This window comes from Gossypium arboreum, chromosome 13, assembly GCF_025698485.1.
Source record: "Gossypium arboreum isolate Shixiya-1 chromosome 13, ASM2569848v2, whole genome shotgun sequence".
In the NCBI taxonomy this organism is placed as follows: domain Eukaryota; kingdom Viridiplantae; phylum Streptophyta; class Magnoliopsida; order Malvales; family Malvaceae; genus Gossypium; species Gossypium arboreum.
The window spans coordinates 115,551,782-115,576,948 of NC_069082.1; the positions used below are offsets into that span (position 1 = coordinate 115,551,782).

At 31.1% G+C, this 25,167-nt stretch overlaps 1 protein-coding gene across 2 annotated transcripts; it reads left to right on the forward strand.

The window, feature by feature from the left end:
* Window positions 1-8,909: 8,909 nt before the first annotated feature.
* On the forward strand, window positions 8,910-16,791 carry LOC108464320 (uncharacterized). 2 transcript variants are annotated; one of them, XM_053024465.1, is made up of 7 exons: window positions 8,910-9,101; window positions 9,319-9,416; window positions 14,379-14,640; window positions 14,756-14,952; window positions 15,689-15,876; window positions 16,173-16,465; window positions 16,575-16,791. In XM_053024465.1, exons 2-6 carry the CDS (start codon window positions 9,319-9,321, stop codon window positions 16,457-16,459), a joined length of 1,032 nt encoding a protein of 343 aa, XP_052880425.1. In that variant the 5' UTR covers window positions 8,910-9,101; the 3' UTR covers window positions 16,460-16,465; window positions 16,575-16,791. The 2 variants fall into 2 exon arrangements, with proteins under 2 accessions (XP_052880425.1, XP_017620053.1); XM_017764564.2 differs by having other exon boundaries at window positions 16,173-16,791.
* Window positions 16,792-25,167: the final 8,376 nt, after the last annotated feature.

A 25,167-nucleotide genomic window follows, 5' to 3' on the forward strand; every position in this document is an offset into this window, starting at 1 on the left:
GGTCCTTCATATTTTGTTGTTTATACAATTAGGTCTTTATTTGAAATATTTAGAATGTTCAATTAGGTCCATACCTCTTATTTATATACTAAATTTTATTATATTTATTCAGTATAATAAAATGTTATGATCGATGGTGCTTTTTTTTTCTCTGCATTATAAAAAATGTAGTTGCTGCTATTCTTTGTTGAATTCAGTGGAGACAAAAAGCGCAAATTGCTGGTAAACGTCTGTGCTATGAATAAATTAATTTAAAAAAAAGGAATTTTTATAGTATTAGATATATAAAAGCCATATTTTCATTTATTGGAAGAGGCTGTTTGACTATTAGAAAAGAAACTTCTCATCTTAAAAAGAAAAAGTCAATTACTGTTTTTATAGCAGGGTGAAAAGAGATGCAATAAATTCAATAACTTAGGAAAAACATTTCAGCATTCAACCCCAGTCTCACTCACACTGATAGATGCTTTAATAATAATTTAGTAGAAAAGAAATCAGATTTTAAGCTGATATTTCATAAACATATGAAAATTAAATGCTAAAAAACTATGTATTGAATTTGAATTATAAATATGTTTTTAGCTTACTTATTTGATAAATATTTTTTTTTTATTTTTTATCCTTACTTTTAAACACTTCTTATTATTTTAAATGACTATGAATATTCATGTGAAATATTTGTAATAAATTGTATTGACAATTCAATTTAAAAGTTGATGCTAAGAAAAAAAAATTAAGGAACAAAGAAAACAATGTTTAATAAGGGATTACAGTAAAACAAGTTTTTAATGGCCTTTTTTTGGGCCTATAATGGAGCTTATAAGTGCCATTGAAACTATTTGTGGTGTTTTTATAAGCGCTGCAAAAAACACTGTTTTAGACAACGCTGCTAAATTTTGCGGCGTTTATGTGGAAAAATGTCGCTATAGAACATAACCTTTAGTGACGCTTAACCTACAGACGCCGCTAAAGAACATGACCTTTAGCTGCGCTTATCCCACAAATGCTGCTAAAGAACATGACTTTTAGTGGCGCTTTTCCTAAAAACACCTCTAAAGGTCATGTTCTTTAGCGGCGTTTGTGGAAAAAACGCCACTAACTTTAGCAGATTTTTAACATCCCGTTTTCATTCATATAGAACCCGAATTGTCAACATAATTTCCTATAACATCAAATCCAACCAAAAACTGCACATTTAAATGATATTTCAAATCCAACGAAAGAAATATGTATATGATCTAAATTAATAAATGAAATAACAAAATTTATTATTTTTAAAAGTTATAATGTTAAAATATTCTTACAATAAGAAAACAAACGTCTAAGATGGTGGATTCTGCGACTGCTAAAACATCTTCATCATATTCTAAAGCTATAGCTAGAGTGTGTCATATTTTTTGCTTTGCTCTGTTTCCCTCGTTGCTGACTTCGCTTTAAGTTGTAGTAGGAATTCTTCATATTTTCTTTAAACCTCTGCTTCTCTCGATGTTGCCTCTGCTTTAAGTTGAGCAATTTACTCAACTGTGCTCGCTTGCTTCTAAGTCATCTGGTCTTTTAACCTCTAAACTTCAGCTTGAGCCTGACTCCCAAAAGGCATGTATTGCTGCAAGCTGGATCTAAAATATTGGGTTGGGTTAACAAAAGATCCTTGAAATCGAACCCGACCATGCCTTTCAAGACCTAAAACTTCAGTAATAATTCAGTTATCAGTGTTGTCAAGATTAACAGAACTATCACTCGAAGCGATCGCTTCATACTCTGCCCTTTTATTCTTTAGTTTATCCTAATAAATCAATCAAAGAGTTAGAAACAAAATATATAATCGAAACAAATGCAACATAACTTAACATTATTTGCATTACAAACTACGAATTAAATCATTATAATTGAACACGATAAATATTTAAAATAATTCAAATTTTATTAAGTAAATATACCATAATTTCTGTAGCTTCAATTGTCATAGGAGATCTATCTTTCTTTCTATGTGTAATATCAAAAAGCTAAAGGCGTCTAACTTTTTGACCAAACGATAATTCCTATAATATAATAGTATAAATATTATTTAGTAGAAAGTAAATAATATTTGACACAACTTATAAATTCAAAAAACCTCGTCCTCAGTTACACAAGCAAAACGTTTCGACTCAGTTGTGTGCGTGAATTTTTGTTTTTGCCTACTAGTAGTTCCAACTTGTTCACGATTCTACATTATGAAATTATTATTACATATATAATAAATACTATAAACCGAAATAATTATAAGAGTTTGGAAGTACGTAATACCTATCCTTTTTTTGAATTCCAAAATCTAACTACATCTTCTCATTGGTACATCAGCATTCCCGATGGGACATTTCGCAATTTCTCTTCGAGGCTTATATTTTTCTTAAAATATTTCTTCTTTAAAGCACTTTTATGGTCTCTCCATTTTTTTCCTAATACCTTATTCACATAATTATCCGAGACCTCCAAAGCAAATCTCTACTGCAAATAATATAAGTTTAGAAAGTAAATATAAATGAAACTTAAACGAAAGTATTATAAATTACATTCATGTTATTACCTTAATATTATCGAGAGCTTGATTTTTGTTACTATCAGACATATGATGCCATGACTCGTAGTTCATATGCAACAGATTGGCATTTTGTGCTATAATGCCCAAGTATCTTGCTAAAAGTCAAGCTTCTAATCCAATAGGTTGACCGAGATTGTTTCTAGCTACTTTGACATGTTCGACAGAATTTAACTCGTATAAATCTTTTAATAGTGTATGTCCTCGAGTTTTGCACGTCCCACCACTTTCAGCTGAAAAAAATGATATATTATAATATAAGAATTTGAAAACAAAAATCAATGATAAAAGTCAACACGCATGTAAATTAAAGGTAACATTACTTTAAATTTCTGCAGCTTCGTCAACTGTATTCGGAACATTCAAAGATCTAATAGTAGTCTGTTGTTCACTATTTGTTTTTTCCAAATTTGGAGGATTTTGAACAATATTTAGATCTTGCAATCTTCTTTTAGGCATTTTATCTGCAATACACATAAAATAGTTGAAATTTTAGTAACTAATTACAACAATAATAGTACATATAAAACAGCTAAAATATTTAACAAGTTCAAGATTTAAATTATAATATTACATATAATTAAAAAATCGTAAAATCTTACTACATCATAATTCGTAAATATCTTCATCCACATCCTGGCGAACCTATTGAAATTGTGTACTAGTACTAGGGATAGTTTCATTTAAGTTTTGTTCTTGAAAAGGCAAAGTTTCTGATCTTTCGTCGATGTCATCTCTACTTCCATTGCTCATGTTAAACAAGTCACTAGGGGTGTTACAAGATACAACGTACCAACCTTCATCAGTTGGATCTTTCGAGTAAAAAACTTGTTTCACTTAAGAAGAAAATACATACGGCTCGTCTATCAATTGTTGTCCAGTGTGAATTAATCGAGAGAAGTATTTGTAAAACCAAATTGATCTTTTTTAATTCCGCGAGCAGTATTAACATCAGCCCAATCATATCGAAATAAGACAACCTTCCATTTGCCATAGTAATCCAACTCAATAATGTCAGTAAGAAGTCCGTAATACTCCACATTTCCCTCAACAGGATTACTATCCCTAGAACTAGCATAACTAGAATTAACAACTATTCCACAATTTTGAGTCCTCCTCAATCTTTCGCAAGATTTTGTATGAAACCTGAATCCATTGATGAGGAAGGCACTATATCTTTTTACTACTCTATTCGGACCTTGAGAAAGCCATTTAGTTTCGTCATTGACGTCCTTCCCACTCCAAACCTACTGAATCGAAAGTAAATTGATTAATTATAAATGTTATGAGATATTTGTCAATGAAAGCTTCAGTTGCATATTGTTTGCCCTAACCATTCATGAAAAGATTCTGTGAACACTTATGAATCTCTCGATGTTGTAATCTTTGGGAGCGTGAACGAGATCTCAAGACTTGTTTGTACTCGCTATGTTAAAAAGTGGATTACTTGGTTAGAAGATAAACAAATTAAAAAGATGAATATTTATCAAATTCTAAAACTTACTTGTGTAATGGTTCAATTAATCGCGGTGAAAAAGAACATATTGATGTGCTTGTACCCAAGATCTATCATCTAAGTGTGCAATTACAAATATGTTATAAAACCTTATCAAATTAAAATTATTGTTTAAAAATATGATTATAAATTTAACAGCAATATTTTAGTAAACATATTAACAAGGGGGAGTAAAAATTTACCTAAACTTCCCCAAATCCAACCTTCAAATTTTCAAATGAAAATTTTTTTGGACTGCAATTTTCAACATTTTGATCATGACTTGGGGGAACATTTTTCACAAATATCAAAATATTTTATTTGCATGCATAAATCATTTCACTTTTATGTTAATATGATTTTCACTCTATTTATTTTATTGATCTATTGGAAAAACTCATGATAGAGTTTTTTTTCTCATTTTAGTTTTTCCTGAAAAATAGAATAAAAGACAAAGAATTTTATATAGATGGAGACAAGAGAAGATGAATAGCAAAATTGGTTTAATTTAAATAAATTGAGTAGTCATACACTTAGAGCATTCTTCTCACCCAATAATAATAAAAAGTTTCTCAGAAAATTCACAGAATTGGAAATCCTTAGTTTGTTATTTTGGCAGCTTAAGGAAAATGAATACATGTAAAAAAGGGAATGTTTGTGCTCCTCACCACTTTCATTTTATCCTAACCCAAAAGGAATAAAGAAAAATGACACTAAAATCAAATGTAATCATTGTTTCTACCTAATAAAAGCAAAACAAAATCATCACCTTCTACAGATGAATCAACGACAGCAAAGAGAGAAGAAAAACTAACCAAATTCCTTGTAGTTGGGTGAACAATGTGTCCCTTTCCAAGAGCCTCTTGATAAGCGAAGAACTTAGATAACCGGCAACACCAAATTAAAAAAAAAAACATTTGAACTAATATAATAGAAATAAGAAACCCAAACAAAAAAACATCAAAAATTTCTAAGACGATTGAAAACTAATATAATAAAAATAAGAAATCCAAATTAAAATTTCTAAAATTTTAACACAATTGGAAATTAAAGGAAGTAAATTTCAACAAACCCAAATAATAATAATAAACATCAAAAACCTCACATATTTGCTAAGATTGAGTTCGCTGCTACGTAGAGTGGCTAGGCATAGGGAAACTGGGTGTTTAGGGTTTCGAAAAATCAAAGAATAGACTGAGAAATAAAGTAGAGTAATAGGTTGAGAGGATTTTCGGGTATAAAATAGAAGAACGGGTTGAGAAAGGCTGAGAAAGAAAAGGGAATTGGGGGGAGAGAAATAAAACGGCGTTGTTTCAATCAAAACTAAAAATTAGCTGCGTTTATGGCAAAACGGCGCCATTTTGTTTAAAATAAATTGATTTTTTTAAAAACGCCACTATTACTTACATTTTACGGCATTTTTCTCATAAACACTGCAAATGCTTGACTTTTTACAATTTTTATATTGAATTATTATATCTTTCATATCAATTTTAAATAAATATTTTTGAAAAATTAAGTAATATTTAAAAAATTAAATAAAATTTGAATTTTTATATAATTTTTTATGTAAGAAAGCAAAAACAAAAACAAAATATGAAAAAAATTCTCCTTTATAATTATTTATTCTTTCAATATTTTAGGAAACTAATTAATTTTGTATCTCTAGAGATGCATTGGTTAGCAATTTTTTATTTTAATATATATAAAGTTTATCTATTATCTCTTAAATAATTTAAACTATATTGATAATTTTAATATATTAAAATTAATATTATCTCTTTACAATTATATAAGAAATTATTTAATATATAAAATTAAAAAAATCAATCATATACCCAAAAAATTTAAATTATTTAAAATAATAGTATTTTAATTGTTTTCACTTTTAACATATATTTTTCTATATTTTTACTTTCAAATTCTGCTTACTTTTTGTGACGTTTTTCTCATAAACGCCGCTAATGCTTGACTTTTTTACAATTTTTATATCAATTATTATATCTTTCATATTAATTTTAAATAAATAATTTTTGAAAATTTAAGTAATATTTAAAAGAATTAGATAAAATTTGAAATTTTATATAATTTTATGTAAGAAAACAAAAACAAAAACAAAAATTTCAAAATATGAAAAAAAGTTTTAAATTTTTTTCTCTTTTGCAATTATATATTCTTTCAATATTTTAGGAAATTCAAATAACTTTTCAATTTACTAATTAATTTTGTTTATCTAGAGATGCATGGGTTAGCAATTTTTAATTTTAATATATATAAAGTTTATCTACTATCTCTTAAATAATTTAAACTACAAAACAATCAGTCATATATCTAAAAACTTTTAAATTATTTTAAATAATAGCATTTTAATTTTTTCATTTTTAACATATATTTTTCTATGTTCTTACTTTCAAATTTTCTCTACGTGTCATTAATTTTTGAATATTTTAAATATTAAATTAAAAATAAATTTTATTTTAATTAATATAAAGAAACTAGTTAAATAATAAATAGAATAGGATGAAAGAGTGCATGAGTTGTCGAAAAGAATACATGATGGTCACTTAGATGATGGGTGAGAATACAAGGAGCAAAACGACACCGTTTTGTTTAAAATAAAATGATTTTTTGCAAACGCCGCTAATGGTGTGCATGGGCCGGGCGGCCCGACTCTGCCCGAAGGCCCGCCCGAAAAATGGGAGGGTTTGGGTAAAAATATAGGCCCGAAAAATGGGCTTGGGCAAAAAACGAGGCCCGTTTAGAAAATGGGCTGGGCCTCGGGCAAGATTTTTTTGGCTCGAGTTCTGCCCTACCGATTTTAATATTAATTTTTTAATTTTTTTATTTTAAATTTTAAGTAACTTTAGTTTTTTTACTTTAGTTTTTTTGTTGTTTTTAATGTTATTTTGATATTGTAAAATTTTTGTTATTAATATAATTTAGTTCTTAATTTAGTTCTAATTTGTTTTAATTTTTAATTGTAATATAATTACTTTTTATTATATTTTTAATTTATGTATTATTTTAAGAATTATTTTAGTCCCATTTTTATTTTTTTTGTTTTAATATTTGTTTTATGTTTTAAATGCATTTGATTTATTATATTTTAAAATTTTTATTTAATAAAAAAGCAAAAAAATTTAATATGGCGTGCAGTGCTTGACCTATCATTTTTCTCGGGCCGGGCTTGGACAAAATTCTAGGCCCATATTTCGGGCAGGGCCGGGCCCGGGCCTTGAAAACGGGCCGAAATTTTTTTATGGGCCCGACTCGGCCCATGCACACCTCTAAACGCCGCTATTGTTAGACCTTTTGTGGCGTTTTTCTCATAAACGCTACTACTGCTTGACCTTTTGTGACGTTTTTCTCATAAACGCCACTATTACTTGACCTTTTGCGGCGTTTTTCTCATAAACGCAGCTATAGCTCTAACCTTTTGTGGCATTTTCTGATTAACACATAGCTCTAACCTTTTGTGGCATTTTCTGATTAACACCACTAATATATAACTTTTGCGGCATTTTAGGTCCAAACGCCACTAAAAACACTGCTAAAAACTTAATTCCTTGTAATGAGGAGTAAATTAAGGGTAATATAGTCTTAAAAAGAATAATTAAAGTAAACTGGACAATTTTTTATTAAGTGATAAATTACCAAACACTTTTAAAAATTAAATTATTAGTATTAATTATAGTTAGTTTATTTTTTTAATAGCTCGTCAAACAAGCTAAAGCCCACATGGGACCGTTTGTGGCTTATGGATAATTCACCTTTCTGTTTAATTAAGTAATTTTCTCAATGTTAATGATTATACCTTTTAATAATGTCATTTTTAAAGTTTAAATTTAAAATGTTGTTTTAAAAATATAATGTGTTTATCATTATATGTTAATTAAAAATTTGTCCTTCAATCATATCCCACAATAAAAAGCTACCCTGACAAGCTTATTTCAATTGTCAAATAAAATACTAAAATTGGATTCCACGTCAAGACGTTGTGTGACACGAATTTTTATTTAAATTAATTTACGAGATATTCCCCAACATGAAAAATAGGAAATTTTCTTTAATTAAATTGGGCAAGCAAACAACTAAAAATATAAAATTAGTTAGGAGACCGAAAGAAAAATAATTAAAACAAAACTAAAGATAACATAAAAATAACACAGCTACTCTAATATATCAATTTACAATACTTTAAATACATTAAAAACTTGATACATTAATATATACATAAAAATAACTAAATTGGTGTTTATATTTTTTATGTGTATTAAGAATTGGTATATAATTTTTACATGATAATAATTTGTTATATATATTAAGTCTTTCTCTAAATGTGTTATAATCTAGCTTACATAATTATATAAATTTTAATACAAATTAATTTAAAAATATGAACTTTCATATTGTGGTATATATTACCATTCATAAATTCAAGCACTTCAACTTCAAAATTTCTTCCATTAAAATTTCCCACACTAATCTTCTTTTTATAATGCTTAAAATTATATATAATTCTCTTAACTTATAATAAAAAGATAATGCACTCAAACTCATGTCCTCCTACATTAACAACAATGTTTATATCAATCAAATTAAAACCCAATCAATAATATAATTTTAAATTTTAACTTTAAAACACTGTCAGGAAAACTGATGTGATTTCCATCCAATCAGCCACCAACACGTAGCAATCATTGAAATAAAATCTTCTTGACAACATATTGGGCTTAATGGAAGCTATTGTTGGTCCAACTAATCTACAAGACCCAAACATTTGAAAGCTAAAACTAAATAAATAAATAAATCCAATAAAACTGAAATTGGGCCCCAAAACATTAATACCCTTTGAATGCACACACGATTTTCAGCCTAGTGGCGTTCTCTCTCTTTCCCAAAGCCAATCTGTAAAGTCCAAAGAAGTCAGCTTCAGCTATCGTTTCTCAACGTATTTCTTCTTCTTTATATGTTCTTATATGTAGTCTAACTCTGCAATCTCAATCCCAGCAAGCGGCCCAACCAAAGGTAAACCATTTACTCTCTTTTTTATTCATATTCTTGCTTTCTTTTAATCCTGTTTTGATCTATCCATTCTTTCTTTTTTCTTCATCTTCTTCCAACCCATAGAAACCAAAATTACCCTGATATTGAACTTGCCCATCAAAACTTTTATTGCCTCCATTTCCTCTGTTTCTTTTGGTTTCTGATACTTGTTGTTTGCTACTCACACTTTTTCAATCAGATGATGATAGATCGTTATTCAATAGCTTTGTTTCTGGTTTTTTCATATCTTGTTGGCCTCTTGGATGCTAGCGCTGGTGATGCTGATCCACGTTACAGGTTTTTCGGTTTTCTTTTTCCTTTTTTAATTTTTCTCCATCACCCTTAATTCTCTGCCCCCCCCCCCCCTTGATGTATTAATGTTCTACTTTTTAGCTTATGCATCATACAAGTTTATTTATGGTAGGAAAAAAGAAATCAATTTTCCAACTACCCAGGGGAAATTGCTGTGGCTTAATGTTCGTTTCGATAAAAAAACCATACTTGATTATTGATTTTCGATAAGGATATGCTGAAGGATCTTGAGACTTTATCAGGTCCTGTAAAGTTTTGAAGTTTCAGTGTCTACTGCAAATGCATTTTACTTAGATTGGAAGGAGTCATGCATTAGAAATAATTGTTATACCACTCATTTGGTTAATGTTAGTGATAATTTCTTCAATAAGAAATGCAGTGGATGCATAATGTGACTGGTTTGTGTTGCTACCTTAAAAGATAAACTCGTGATTCACCACTGAGTATTACTAGCTTTATAAATGTTATTAATGCAAGTCCCAAAAATTGGTCTTTGCACCCTTTATGGATATGTGCTTCATATGGGTTATGGGTAAGTTCAGAAATTTCAAGGTTTCTTGGTAAAACCTGGGGATGTGAGGAGGAGCTGCTTTGAGTTCACATAGCAAATATGCATTTACTAATATAGTGTGAACTTTTTCTGTTAGTTAAAGAGACTTTATGTATGATGGAGCTCATGAGGGTTGATATTTGATTGCTTGGCTTGTCCCTCGGCTAGATAAGTGTAATTTCCTTTCAAGTTGAAGACAAACTTATGTTGGTCACAACAATTAAAGTTTTTTTTTTATTGCAAGTGTTTGCATTTGTGAGTTACGTCTAGTATTTTTTCATTCAGTTTTTAATGATTTTAGCGAGAGAAGAATATAAAGTTACTATACTCATCTTTGTGGTTAAAAGCAAGCTTTCAAGGTCCTTGAAAGCTTGCCTAGATGAGACTAGGTATTATATTGATTGCATAGCTGTCAGGGCAACGTAGCTCAACAAGGCACTCAAAGCTGAGTGCATTAGTTCAGGTGATAAGTAATCAAGGTTAGCACCTCATGGAAACTACTGACTTTGTTGCTTTACAATTTTCCTTCTTTATAAAGCAAATTGTATCCATTATTTAATTGATGCTTAAGGTTGGAATGGGTCCTTTTGGATGAAAGTAGAACACAAGACTAGACGGTGTTTACATAATTGTGCATCATTGTGGCTTCTGATTGGCTGCATATACAAACAAGAACTTCTTAATCCTTTATTCGGTTTCTCTTTTCTTTTCTTTTTTCTCTTAATTGATCATGAAATTCTATGAATATTTTTAGACTTTGCTGTAGGAATTTAAATATTTGTTTTCAATTCCACAAATATTTCCTTGTTAACCATATTTAACAAATTATATACTTTGGATGAGGACATTGTTTGTATGTGCATATTTCATGATAAATACCCATATGCACTTATGTCTGCATACATTTAATAGTTGTTCAGATTTAATCAGACACTCTCACACCCTTCCAAACCTATATCTGATATTGAACCTTGTGTCATTGTTGTTGATACTAGTCTTAACCTCTCACACATGATTGTTTATCTGGATAAGTTTTTTACTTGATTGATTCCTAGAATAAGAACTGATTTTACTATAATATGCTTGAGAAGGGAATTATAACAAGAAAACAAATACTAGAGTTTGCAGCCTGTACAGGAGTAATACATGGTACTTTGTCATTTAATTTCTCAAACTTGCAGTGCTAGGGTAATTGCAATAGGTGATATGACCTCTAAGAACCATAACTATTGCTCATCTAAATTACAAGGTTGCACTTGTTATGAATATGTGAATAGAATCGTGTCACTATATGATTAACAGGGAAAATGAGATCAATTGTCTTTCCTTTAACTTGAATTCCACAACGACCTAATTTGATTGACAATTCAAACTCATCAGATGGAGCTTGAAACTTTGGAACTCGTTAGAGAGAGACCTGGATCCCTTTAGGGTTTTGACTAAAATTCAACTTAGGTTTTTGTTATTCCATTCACCCTTTTAAATAATGACCAATCTTATTACATGATTAGGAACCCTATAAATTAGGCTCCTCATAAACAAAAATAAACAGCTATATTCTAGAAAGGAAAGAAATCAACTAAAGTGAAATCGCAATAGAGAAACCTAAGGAAAGAAATCAATTAAAATAAAATCACAATCGAGAAATCTACTGAAATAAAATCACAAACTCATCCACAACAATACTTCATGTGTATTTTATATGAGCTTCCTCAAGTAAAGTCTTGATTTTGCCGGTTTGTCGGACATTTATGGAAGTAATTAGCAGTTTGTATTTTCTACCTAAATCAGATGAAAGTTGTTTATGTTGGCAAAGTTATATTTTGAAGAAATGCACATATATGATATATCTGTTAAGAATACACGAACAGGATCATATCACAAGACAATTGTCAGGGAACGCGTAGTCAATTTTCTTCCCCTTATCTAGATTTTGGCATGACCTGTTGTGGTTGGCAGTTCAAACTCATCAAAGGGAGTTTGAAACCTTAGGACTCGTTTTAGAGATAAACCAGATATTTTTTATGGTTTTTGATAAAATTCTAGGTAGGTTTTATTATTCTTACGTAAAAAGGAAACCCATTCTAGAAAGGAAAAAAATTAATAAAGAAACCTACGAAAAGAAATCAACTGACATCAAATTGCAATCAAGAAACCTAAGTCTTAATTAGAGAATCGAAATCAATTGCCTTTCCTAACTTAGGTTTAGCCCACAAAAGCGTCCACAACATTACTCCCTTCAGCAGAAAGAGCTTGTTCTCAATTTTGAAGTCAGTATGAACTTGATCGTGTAAATTAGCTTGGTTTAGTCTCAATTTCAGTTTCTAGTTCTGCGTCATTATGGTCAACGAATTCCAACCAAAAGAGCTTATATTGATGCCTACTTGTATACCACTCATCACACTTATAACACAAGTCCTTTGCCTTTTCTCAGTTGTTTCTGCCTTAATAATTTTTGTATAAAAGAGGTAGATGAATTTACCGAATTTGCTTTAGCATTTCTTCCTAACGTATTTTTGCCCTTAAAGGTTGGGATGCAATCAGAACAATACTATTTGCCTTGCCAAGTTCCCCTACACTTATTCCCAACCTTTAGCATTTGTTGCCACTATTCAAAGGCTCTAGTGAGGCTTATAGCCATGGTTAAATGAAGGGGTTTGTGCATTTGAACATCTAGTTGAACGGAATATCAAGTCCAGCCATGAATAATCCAACATCTGGGTCTACTGGAACACACTGACTAGCTCGTGCTAACTTTTCCTAAAATTGTCGCTGATTAAGCTCTATAGTCTCTGTCCATTTTAAGCTAACCAAATCCCGCAATGGGTTGCTGCTTATCGGAAGACCAAAACGGAGGGAGTAATAATTGAGAAATTCTAACTAGTTCATCATTTGCCTATCCAACTTAAGCTAATAATACCAAAGTTGTGCCTCACCCAGTCTGTGGAAGGCTGCCAAACGGGCCTGCCTCCTTGGTGTGATGGCTTTCGAAGAACTATCACAGCGTGGAGCCAAATCAAGTCATCTTTGGACCCATCAAAAGTAGGGAAATCTAATTTTGTGTACCTGAGGTGACCTGTCGTCTCCTCCAGCAGCTGGTGGGAGACATGCTCAATAGTCAGATTGTATTCCTGCTTTTGTCACCATCTCTGATTGTTGATTTGCCTAAAGTAAAAAATTAAGGTTTCATCTATTCCTGGATTTGTAAAGTCATTTGCTGACGATGGTTGTCTATGTGATTTTCCATATCATTAAATTTAGTTTCCACTGGAGATTTTGTAACGCTCTTCCTGTAACAATGCTTGTATGAAGTTGCCCATTGTGGTAGGCTCTGATGCCAAATTGTTAAGAATACATGAATAGGATTGTGTCACTGGTCGATTGACAGGGAAGTCAAAGTCAGGTTGTCTTCCCCTTGTCTTGATTTCTTGAACAACCTATTGTGGTTGACAGTTCAAACTCATCAAAGGGAGACTGAAATCTTAGGACTTGTTAGAGAGAGATCAAGATCTCTTTTTCGCATTTTTGATAAAGTTCTGCTTAGGTTTTATTATTCCATACCTCCCTTTAAATAAGGATCAATCTTATTACATAAACAGGAAACCTTTTCTAGAAAGTAAAGAAATTAATTGAAATAAAATTGCAATTAAGAAACCCAAGGAAAGAGCTCGACTAAAATAAGATCTTAATCAAGAAAACTAAGCCTTAATCAAAATTAGTGGCCTTTCCTAACATAGGTTCCGCCCACAAAAGAATCCACAATAATTTCACTGTGGTTGTAGGAGTAATCTAACAGCATTATGCTTTGGCAAAGCTGTCTAAAGAAAATAAATGATAGAGGAATAAAGTGAGTCGCACCTTATTGGTTGAAATGTGCCTGTAGTCCCTGTAGTTTTCGAAATTTAGGAATTTATTCCCTATACTTTTATTTTGAGGAATTTAGTTTCTCTACTTTCACATTTCAAAATTTAGGTTCAACTGTTAATGCTGTTACTTTTTCTTTTCTTTTTTGTTAAATTGGTTGCTTTGACATTTTGAAATAATAATAAAAACTACTTACTTGATAGCCATATAATTAAAAAAAGATGCTGTAATTAACCTGAATTTAACCAAAAAAAAAAAATAACAATATTAACAGTTAGGCCTGAATTTTGAAATCTTAAAAGTAGAGGGACTAAATTCCTAATTTTCAAAAAGTACAGGGACTATAGGCATATTTTAACCCATCTTATTTCTTTGTAATTTGAAATGGGGTAAGGGTGTTCTTTGTTGTGGATTGCAATATGCCATACTCCTTTTTCTCTAACTTGAAAATAATTTAATCCTGAATCCTATACCATTTTGTGTGAAATGATTAGACAATTAGGTAGTCTAAACATGGATTGTTTGAATTTTAGGGGTTGCGTGGCAGAATGCGAGAAAACTGGTTGTGCTGGGGGAACATGCTTTCCACACTGCAAGTTTCCTTCCGATGGTGTTGCCAATGATGGTCCATGGTATATGCAAGAGCCACTTTACTTGAAGTGGAAACAATGGGATTGCCAAAGTGACTGTCGTTACAATTGTATGATTGACAGAGAGAAAGAAAGGGAAGCAGTTGGTCATGGACCTGTCAAGTATCATGGTAAATGGCCCTTCACGCGAGTTTTTGGAATTCAGGTTTGCTCTTTTCTTTTCTTTTTACTCCATCAAGCATTTTTCCTTTTTTTTTTTATGGAATTTTAGCCACTTCTTTTTGCAGTATTCATCTTGACTTTGCTGTTTATTTGCTCAGGAACCAGCTTCTGTAGCATTCTCTGCACTCAACCTAGCAATGCATTTTCATGGTTGGCTATCTTTCTTCATCCTTCTTTACTATAACTTGCCTTTGAGACAAGATAAGAAAGCATACTATGAATATGCAAGTTTGTGGCACATATATGGACTTTTGGCAATGAACTCATGGCTCTGGAGTGCTGTTTTCCACAGTCGGTAATAAAATTTTCCATTCTCCACTTCTCCTATTTCCCAGAAATAATGTCTTTGGAACTTTGCATCAACGACATGTGTGGTTCTTTTGAGTGGTACCTGCAAACTTACAGCTTTTATATTTTTCGGTTTGGATGGATATTTTTTTTTGCTTTTATAAAATCATAAAACTAATGTAACAAGGGGAACCGAAAGAAACTAATATGCAAATAAGATCCTTCTTGCCCCATTATTACCTTGCAAAGTCAGATCCTGATTTGGCATTTTAAACAGAACCTAGTTTTGTTTCTCTCCTTACTCAAGTCTGTGTTCTGTGTTGCATGTGCTTGGGTTCAAGTGTCAGAGTCCGATGTATCAGACATGATATGTTTTTAGCTTTTTGTGAGGTTTTCCTTGTGTTTAGAAGATTGTATCCTCATTGTGATGTCTAGCTTAAGGTATCCAATATCGTAGGTGTGCAGGAGAACAGGACGGTAGAGGAATTTAATTTGTCATTTTACCTACCAGCTGGATATTTTTTTCTTTTTTCATTTTAATGCATTCTGTCTGTCCGTTGGTAGGAATGTTGCATTTCCCTCAATGTCTTGTCTAGATTGGAAAATATTTGGCTTAGTTGGCTTAATCATAAGTCACACACGTGCCTAGAAACTCTAATTTCTCTCTCCCCTTCTGCGAGCAACTCCACGTACACCCAAATGATGGTCTTGTTCTGACCCTGCTATGTTTGTTTGAACTGCAGTGATGTGGATTTAACAGAAAAGTTAGACTACTCATCTGCTGTGGCACTGCTTGGGTACTCTCTTATTGTATCCATACTAAGAAGTTTCAATGTGAGAGTTGAGGCTGCTAGAGTCATGGTTGCCGCTCCATTTCTTGCCTTTGTAACTACTCATATATTGTACCTCAACTTTTATACCTTTGACTATGGTAAGATCTATGTTCTTTTGATAGCTTGTTTCTACTTCTAACATTTTTTCAGTATCTGAGGGTTTAAGTGTACATTATGTCCGTGGGTTTAGGTGTACATAATATGTTCTAATTATATAACGTGCTAGAAGATACTCCATTTTATTTCCTCAACTGTGTGCAATGTCACTTCTCTCATTAAGAATACAAAATTGGACAGCTCCATGCCCTTGGAGTGTTGTATTTTTTTTTTCCCTTTTAAACATGATTTTCTTGCACTATTAGCCAGAATAACATTTTATGAAACATTTGTGCAGGGTGGAACATGAAAGTTTGTGTAGCCATTGGGGTTGCTCAACTTCTCATTTGGGCAATCTGGGTTGGTATTACTCACCATCCTTCTCGCTGGAAGTTGTGGGTGGTGGTGGTTGGAGGGGGGCTTGCAATGCTTTTGGAGATCTATGATTTCCCTCCTTATCAAGGATTCTTTGATGCTCATGCTATATGGCATGCCACAACTATTCCACTTACCTGCCTGTGGTGGAGCTTCATTAGGGACGACGCAAAGTTTAGGACTTCTATCCTCCTTAAGAAGGCTAAGTAGTCCCATGTAAAACTAACATCATCTTGTAGCAGCTCCACCATTCAAAAGTCTTTTGTCGCATCATTTGGCACAATGTTTTTACATATAATATATTTCCCGGTTATTTATGATGCAGAAATGGAGATCTCATCTGCTCACTGCTCTGTTGGTTGAAACTTAAAAAAGACCATTTTTGTTGGATGCTCAACTTCAACATGAATTCTTTTGTAGATTCAAATCATTATATTTTGTTGAATTGGTACTTGACCCTGTTAGTTTATACATTTATGTTGGAATTTCAACATGTAAATTTTTCCGTATTTTTCAAATTATGAACTAATTTTTGTTTTAAATGAGCAACGATGGATAGGAATTCTTAGTAGAAGCACACGACCTCAAGAGCCATTTCTACATTGGTCGCTTCTATTAACTGACGTGGTCGTTGAACAGCCTATTATTTATCTGGTTTTGCCCTTCTTTTGTATCTGATGACGCAATTAGTAGTTAATAAAAGGTTAAAATGTGCCATCGGTAACAAATTTGGAATTTAGTCTATTTTTTTTTTATTTTCAAAAATTTTATTCTTTTACTTTTTAGGTTTTACAATTTAGGTCTAATTGTTTATACTAATTTTTTTTGTTAAATTTGTTGAGGTGACATTTAAAAAAAAGTACTTTCTTGGCATCCATTTAACTCAAAACATGTTGTAATGAATGTGAATTTAATAATAATTTTAATTGTATTAACAGTTAGATCTAAAATTTAAAATCTGAAAAAATAAATGGATTAAACAGTTAGAGGTAATTGGCTCTCACGACTTCTTGCACAAGGTTTAAAGTCTTGCACAAGGTTTAAAGTTGGTAGGTTGCCAATGAGGTACATTGGTGCTCCTTTTGTTTCTCGGAAGCTTTCTCACTTCTTGCACAAGGTTTAAGTTGGTAGGCTACCAATGAGGTACCTTGGTGCACCTCTTGTTTCTTGGAAGCTGTCCCACTTCTTGCATAAGGTTTAAAGTCGGTAGGCTACTAGTGAGGTACTTTGGTGTTCCTCTTGTTTCTTGGAAGCTGTCTCACTTCTTGCACGAGGTTTAGTTCCTCTTGTTTCTCGGAAGCTGTCTCAGTCTAACTGTGTTGCTTTAACCAATAGGATTCAAGGGTGGTCTACTAAGCACTTGAGTTATGTTGGTAGACTGCAACTCATTAAGGTTGTAATCTTTAGTGTGCAAGCTTATTGGAGCCATCAATTTCTAAAGCTTAAGAGTGTTGTCAAGAAGGTTTGTCAATTCTGTCTTAGCTTCTTTTGGAAAGGGTTGAGGGGCTCATCTTTGTTGGAAGGCAATTTATTTCCTAAATCTGAGGAGGCTTGGGGTTAAAAAATGTGGTAAAATGAAACCAAGCTTGTATTTTGCAGCTTATCTGTGCTTTGCTTGCAGGACAGAGGTCTCTTTGGATCGCTTGGGTTAGTGAATATATGCTAAAGGGTAGAAGTTTTCTAGATGTGGCTCCTATTTCAATGAGTAGCTGAAATTGGCGGAGGATGCTTATGTAACAGCCTAATTTTCAAAGGTGTCGGGAATAGATATTTAAGATAACTAAATCCGACGAGTTAGTCGAAAATTTAATAAATTAATAGCTATGAGTCAAATGTGAATATAGAAGTATTTTTGAATTAGTGAATTTGGTGATTTAAAAGAATTAATTAGGTAAATTGGGTCCAGAATGAGGTATCGAGACCTCGACTTCATAAACCGAGCCATAAATATTTTTAGAAATATTTATGGAGTGTTAGTGAGGTAGTATTAAAATTTCGTCAGAAAATTTTGACGTTTGGGTGGTTAATTAAATAAAAAGAACTAAATTGAAAAAGGTGTAAAAGTTGCTAAAAGGATTAAATAGCTCAATTGTCAAATGAGGAAGGACCTAAAGTGCAAATAAGCACAAAGGAGATATTTTGGGTGGCAATAGCTGAGAAAAAATCAGGAAAAGGGTGAAAGAAGGGCAAAATTAGAAAATTACCAAAATTAGCTAAATTAAAATGGGACCAAATTGGAATATCTAGAATTCTCTTCATTTTTTCTTCATTCTCATCAGCCAAAACGCCATAGGAGGGGTTCTGTAAGCTGGTATTCCATAAATTTTGCACCAAGTGAGTTAATCCTTGCCTTTTTCTTATAATTTTTGTATTTTTAAGACTTTTACAACTAGGTCCTACTATTAAATTCATTAGTTTTTGATTTCATGAATGAAATTGAAAGTCATCATGGTTGAGTGATGTAAGTTTATGATGAAATAGCATGAAATAAAAGCTTTAATTTGTTTATGAGATGATTTTATTAGGTAATTTCAATAGAAATTGATTTTTAGGACCTAATTGTAAAAATGTTTAGAATTAAAGTCTAGTGCTGAAATTCTGATTCCCAAAGGTTATAAAGTAATTTAAAGTGATATAATAAAGTGTTAATTGATAAAAATCAGCTCAATTGAGAGGCTAATTGAGTAGGGACGAAATTATTATTTATTAAAAGCTTAGGGGAAAAATGGCAATAAACATCTTGCATTAAAACAGTTTTGAACAGCAGCAGTAAGCTAACTTTGAAAAATCACCATAAATTTTATAAATCTAATTAGAAGATGAACAAAATATGTAATTAAAACTTATTGAGACTAGTTTCTCATAGAATAAACCATGTAAGCAATGGAATTGTAAATCATGAGATATAATAAATTTTGTAAGACAAGGTCGGAATGAATTTGGGTTCCCCTGTTCTGACTTTGAAAAATCATAAAAAATTTAATAAAAATAATTATGGGATTAAATTTATATGTTTAGAATCCTTAATGAGTCTATTTTCAATAGAAACAAATGGGAACATTATTCAAATTCTGTACGAGGAGATAATTAATTTTTAGTGAAGAAGGGTCGGAACTGTCAGACAGTAGAACAGGAGTAACTTTAAAGAATAAACTGTACTTATTGGTTAAACCAAAAATTATGAAAATTTTATGGTAAGAATATACATGAGTTTAGTTTCAGGGAAAATTAGAATATCTTAATTTGGAGTTTTGTAGCTCAAGATAAAAATAATTTAGTGACTATGACACGAATGGATAGCTTGAATATTCATATAAGTAAATAGTGAAAATTATGGATAATGTTACTTACAAGTGAATTTATTTATACTAAGGATGTGGATGGAGAGGAGGAGGAGGTAAATATACATATATATATATATATGAATGACTTGTGTATAAATTGATCACATGCCCGATTATAATCTATAAATGTTGAATTAGAAATGATATAATGATTTATTTGGAATATTTATTATGAAATTATGATTATGGCTATAGTACAAAAATCGAACTTGTGAGTTTATATAACTCAATTTTTAGTGACCATTTGTTAATATTATTAAATTTCAATATTATTTTATGAATGGTGATTAATATTTATGTATGTTAATTGTTGAAAATAAGTAAATTATGTACAAAAGTTATGAAATTGAACTGAGTATTTCGGAGGAACGGAACGCAGGAAATGAGTACGATCTTTCAGTGAAAAAGATGAATTGATGGTAAATTACCTAAGTAAACCGAGATTCAGCATTTGTTGCGAATTCTCGTGTTTGCTTTCCGTTTAGCTCTTACGAGCTTTCGTTAATTCATATGAGTTTCAGTTAACCCTTCTGGGGTTTCAATTCAGCTCTGATGAGCTTCAGTTAGCCTTCGGGCTTCCGTTTAGCACTTGTGTGCTTCAATTAGCCTTCGGGCCTCCGTTTAGCACTCATGTGCTTCAGCTAGACTTCAAGCTTCAGATCACGATATACTCAAATCCGTAAGCCGTTCCTTGAATGGACAAGTTGGTAAGTCGTAAATGTAACGTGTGGAAAAAGAAATGTAAGTAATGTTATCATTATTATTATTGAGCTCAATTATATGATTTCGTCATTTAGAGATTGTGTTTGACAGGATATGTTAGTAAATTATGAGTATGTGAATCAAAGTGACAAAATTTAAACACCTAATGAGGTTGAGCTCATTCACATGAATTTGTCATTTGAAATTGTGATTGACAGGAAGAAATAATGAATTGCGTGCTTATGAATGGTTACACATAATTATCTGAAAATCAAGAAAAATGACGGTTATTGATATATGGAGACATGAAACATTGATATATGAATGTGGAATATGTATAATAAATGTGTTCATTCATAATTATGGAATTATGTACCTCATGTGTGCTATTTGCATAAAGATGATATTTCAAATACTTTGGTGAATAAAGCTTAAATATGAAATAGTATGAAATCGAGAAAAGTTGTTATGAAAATATATTTAAATTATCTGTAAGTGTTTCGTACTCCTTGGTAATGCCTCGTACTCTATTCTGGCAACGGATACGGGTAGGGGGTGTTACAGCATAAGTTGAAGCCTTAAGTTGCTGCCTCTTCTTAACAATTTGCTAATGCTAAAGTGAGTATTTCTAGATTGTGGGAGGCAATTAGAACTCATGGTATAAAGGTGGAGTGACACCATTTGCTATGATTCCCTTTACATATTCTCTAACATTCTCTTATTGCTTGGATAGTCATTTTCAATAAGCTCCCAACTTAAGACCACTTGCTAGCTTTTGGGATTTTGGTTTGATATTTGTTGCTTTTTCTACATGGATGCTTCAAAGACGCGTGATCACATTTTCTTTTAGTGCAGTTTTTCAAGGAATGTGCTACAGTTGGTTTTGCAACTTTGCTCCATTCATAGGGCTTTAGGAACTTAGAGGCAAGAGTTAGCTTCTGTGATATTGAAACTTAGAAAGTCCTTACTTGTTGCTATACTCAAGCTTGCTTGGAGTGTATATTTGCATGTGATATAGAGACAGAGGAACAAGAGGTATTTTGGTGCATCTTACTTGACTGAAAATGTTGTCTTGGAGCATATTAAAGAGATTGTACAGGCTCATTTACGAGAAAGACCAATCAATAGAGTTGACCCTATTAATGCTTCGTTTTGTGTTTCTTGAGGTATCATTGGTTAATTTGTTTGTATAACTTAAAGTATAGTTATTGTACAGTATTTTTGTTCTTTTGTAGCAATTTAACTGCTTTCTTAGACTAATGAAGTTCATCATTCATCCAAAAAAAAAAATAGAGATGAAAGTACAAAGATTAAATTCTAAATTTATGAAAAGTATAAAGACTTATGGCATATTTAAACTTTAATAAAACAACTATTTTTCAAAAAAAAATATTGCAGAGTATAATCTCAATGGAAATATAATAAATCTTTGTTGTTGGATCCCTATGACATTTTTGGATTATTGGCATAATTCAGCTTTGATAGTGGAGATATATTGTTTGGTTGGTTTGGTCTTTCATTGAATTGTGGATGCTTTTGGTGTCTCCTATACTACTGTTTTCGTGTTAAGTCAGGTTAAGGAAGAGACTTTTGATTTATTGTATTATAATTGAGTGGCTTTGGTACTTATTGTTGAGATGTGGTTCAGTTGGGAAATTTTTGGTGTTGCAGTCAATGCTACTAGTTCTTGTTGCTCATTGAAATTCTTTGCATCTTGCTGTTGTTCTATTATGGTGCTGTTATGTGAGACTTTTTGCCTTTGATGTTGTACATTATTTTGTTGCTAGTATGGTGCTTCCTGGTTAGGTATGCTGTTGCAAGTCTTGATATTGGAACATTATAAATTACTTGAATGAGAAATTAAAGAAGGTTTGTCTGTTTACTACACATTCACATGCCACTACATGCATGGTATTATGAGGATGGATATTGGCAATTGTGGTTGCATAAAGATTAGTGATCTTGTCAAATTTTAATTTAGAAAAAATCTTTCTCGTAAGAAAATGTATGTCAAATTTATCGCATAATTAGATTTTCAATTTTCATGTGTTTATTGAATTGCATTATGCAAAAGATGTGGGTGTCTCATACATCAATTACTGGGAAAAAAAAACTCAAATGCTAGTTGATTGGTATAAAATTATATAATATATATCATGTAAGAAATAAAAAAAAAAAGAAAGAAGATGGAATGAAAATGCACGTTTGGTAAAGAGTCTATTAATAGATCAAAAGTTACTTTATTTTGAATGGTGATGACATTGATTAAAAAAGAAGAAGTTAAACATGCTTTTATTCAACAGAAGCATTATGACTATTCGAGTGAGCCTTCCCAAATCAAAAAGTTGCGTCATTTGGTCCAAAGAGTATTTTTAAAATGTTGAATGTGTTATAAAATAAATAGACAATGAGTAAATAACAAAGAAAATGGGAGAGCAAAAGACAGTGTAGTTTATTGATTAATCAAAATATTTACAAAGTTTCGCCAAAGTCTCTATTTATAGGCATAAGAAGTATAAATGAAGTAGAGATCTACTTCTAATGGCTATTAGAATTTAAAGTACATCAAAACTTATCTTGATCTTGATGGGCATCCACTTAATAAGATATTCATAACACTCCCCCTTGGATTTCCATTAGTAGATAATGTGCCTCGTTAAAACCTTACTAAGATAAAAACCCTATGGGAAAAAAATCCTTGTAAAGGAAAAAGAGTACACATATCTATAATACGCATAATATGTTGGATCATTAAAAACCTTACCAGGAAAACCCAATGGGACAAAACCTCGGTTAAGGGAAAAAGAGTACAACGCGTATTTACTCTCTTTCATGAAAACACCACATACTTTCTCATATTCTACGTAATCAATATTGAATACTAGTTTTTCAAATGACTATTTGAATATATTTGCTAAGCATTTATATCAACATTATTTTAAAAGTCATGAGTGAGGGAAAATTTGGAGGAAATATATTTTGATCTCTTTAGGAGTTTCGACAATAATCATAACAAACTTTAATCATGATTCTTCTATAAAAACACAAATGGGTATTTTGGATTATTTTATAATCTTCCTTCAACTACTATTTACCACATATGTTCAAATTATTTCAAATCATATAAATGAACAATTTCCCAAGAATTTCAATATGCAACTAGCATCCTAAATCCTTCAAGGATTTTAATATAAACTTTATTATATAGTGGTTCATAAAAGGCTGTAACAACAACTATTAAATGCAAGTTAAAATCTTTTATGAATTGTCAAAATAATATATCTAGATGTTATTCCATCCACCACAAAAGAATATTATATCTTTTCATAATCAATACCAAGACTTAGCAAAAAACTTCATATTTTTATTTGGTTTTACAAAACTACTTCATTTACACCTTCACTGGCTTTATACCTTTAGATATTTGGACTACTGGTCCAAAAACTCCACAAATTTAATTGTACTTGAATTGCATCTTTCTATTTTGATCAATTCATTTCATATCTATATTTCTCAATAGATTTTTTTAAGATCCTCCTTTTATTTCATTATTTCATAATAATATTGCATGCAAAATTATTGTCGACAACTTTTATTATTTGGTTCCACATTTTCTCAAATTGACATAACTTATCTAGATCTCTTATTTTCATTATTTTAATTTTTACTTTCAGGTACCTGAATCTGTTCTAGAGTTTTACTTATTAATTATATCTTGGGTCTCTTTTGGAGTACTTGCCTCTACTATATGACTATCTAGAAGAATTTTCATCTTTGGAACAGATCAATCTATTATTTATTCTAATTGTCCTACTGAGACTTTGATTCAAATTAAAATATTAGATGGTATATAACACTTGGTTATTCTTATTTTGTTTGTAAATACATTTGATAGCTAACTTGTAATGAGTTATCCTTGTTGAACTCCTGGTTCAAATTACTCTCCCCCTAACTCATTACAAGTTATTATTTCCCTCTCCTAAGGTCAGGAAAACTATCGAATCAAAATTGCAATAATAATTGAATCTCCAATACATTCAAAACATCTAATAGTACAAAGAAACTTGTAATTAATATATATTCTCAACTTTCTTTGAAGATTCACTTATCTTTGTGTGTTGTGGTGGAGCAATTGGAACATATACCCACATAAAAAAAATTCAAAGATGAGAAATATTTAGTTCTTGATCAAAAACTAATTGTAACAGAGAGGATTTATAACTTATTGGCTTGATGCGTACAACACGTAAATCAACATAATCTCATGTTGAAATAGGAAGTTTAGTTCTTATAAGTAATGGTTTAGACATTAATCAGAGATGTTCAATCAATAATTTCTCTAAACCATTATACGCATAAATAACAAACTTTACAAAAGTTTTTCAAACTCAATCAATAAAAGACTGAGATATAAATTCATCAGTATTAACAAGATGAATTATTTTTATTCCATGATCTGAAATTAATTATTTAAACAAGCAATCTTGCAAACAACAGGTTGCAAGTTGATAACACATACGTGATTATTTTGTTGATGCATCTACAAAAATCATATAATATCAAAACCATCCACATGGTAGATGAATGAGCCCATATTCATTTAAAAAGTGCAAGACATTAAATCTCAACTTTAGCTAGTGAGTTTCTAACAATCAATTTTCATTGAGAACAAGCAAGAAATGAGAATTATTTAAATTAAAGAATCTTCTGGTTCTTTAATGAATATCCATATGAATTCTCAATTAATTTTCGTATCATATATGATCAGGATGGTCTAACCAGTCACGCCAAGTAGTAAATGCATTTGTATCAATAAACTTCTGGTTTACTTTAACATGTGTTTCAATTGTACTAAATTGTAACAAACTGATA

Coding starts and splice junctions, on each gene's coding strand:
- LOC108464320 (XM_017764564.2), top strand. CDS start 9,319: ATGATGATAGATCGTTATTCAATAGCTTTGTTTCTGGTTTTTTCATAT. Junction 9,417..14,378: donor GATGCTGATCCACGTTACAG/GTTTTTCGGTTT, acceptor TTTGAATTTTAG/GGGTTGCGTGGCAGAATGCG. Junction 15,877..16,172: donor CTTTTATACCTTTGACTATG/GTAAGATCTATG, acceptor ACATTTGTGCAG/GGTGGAACATGAAAGTTTGT.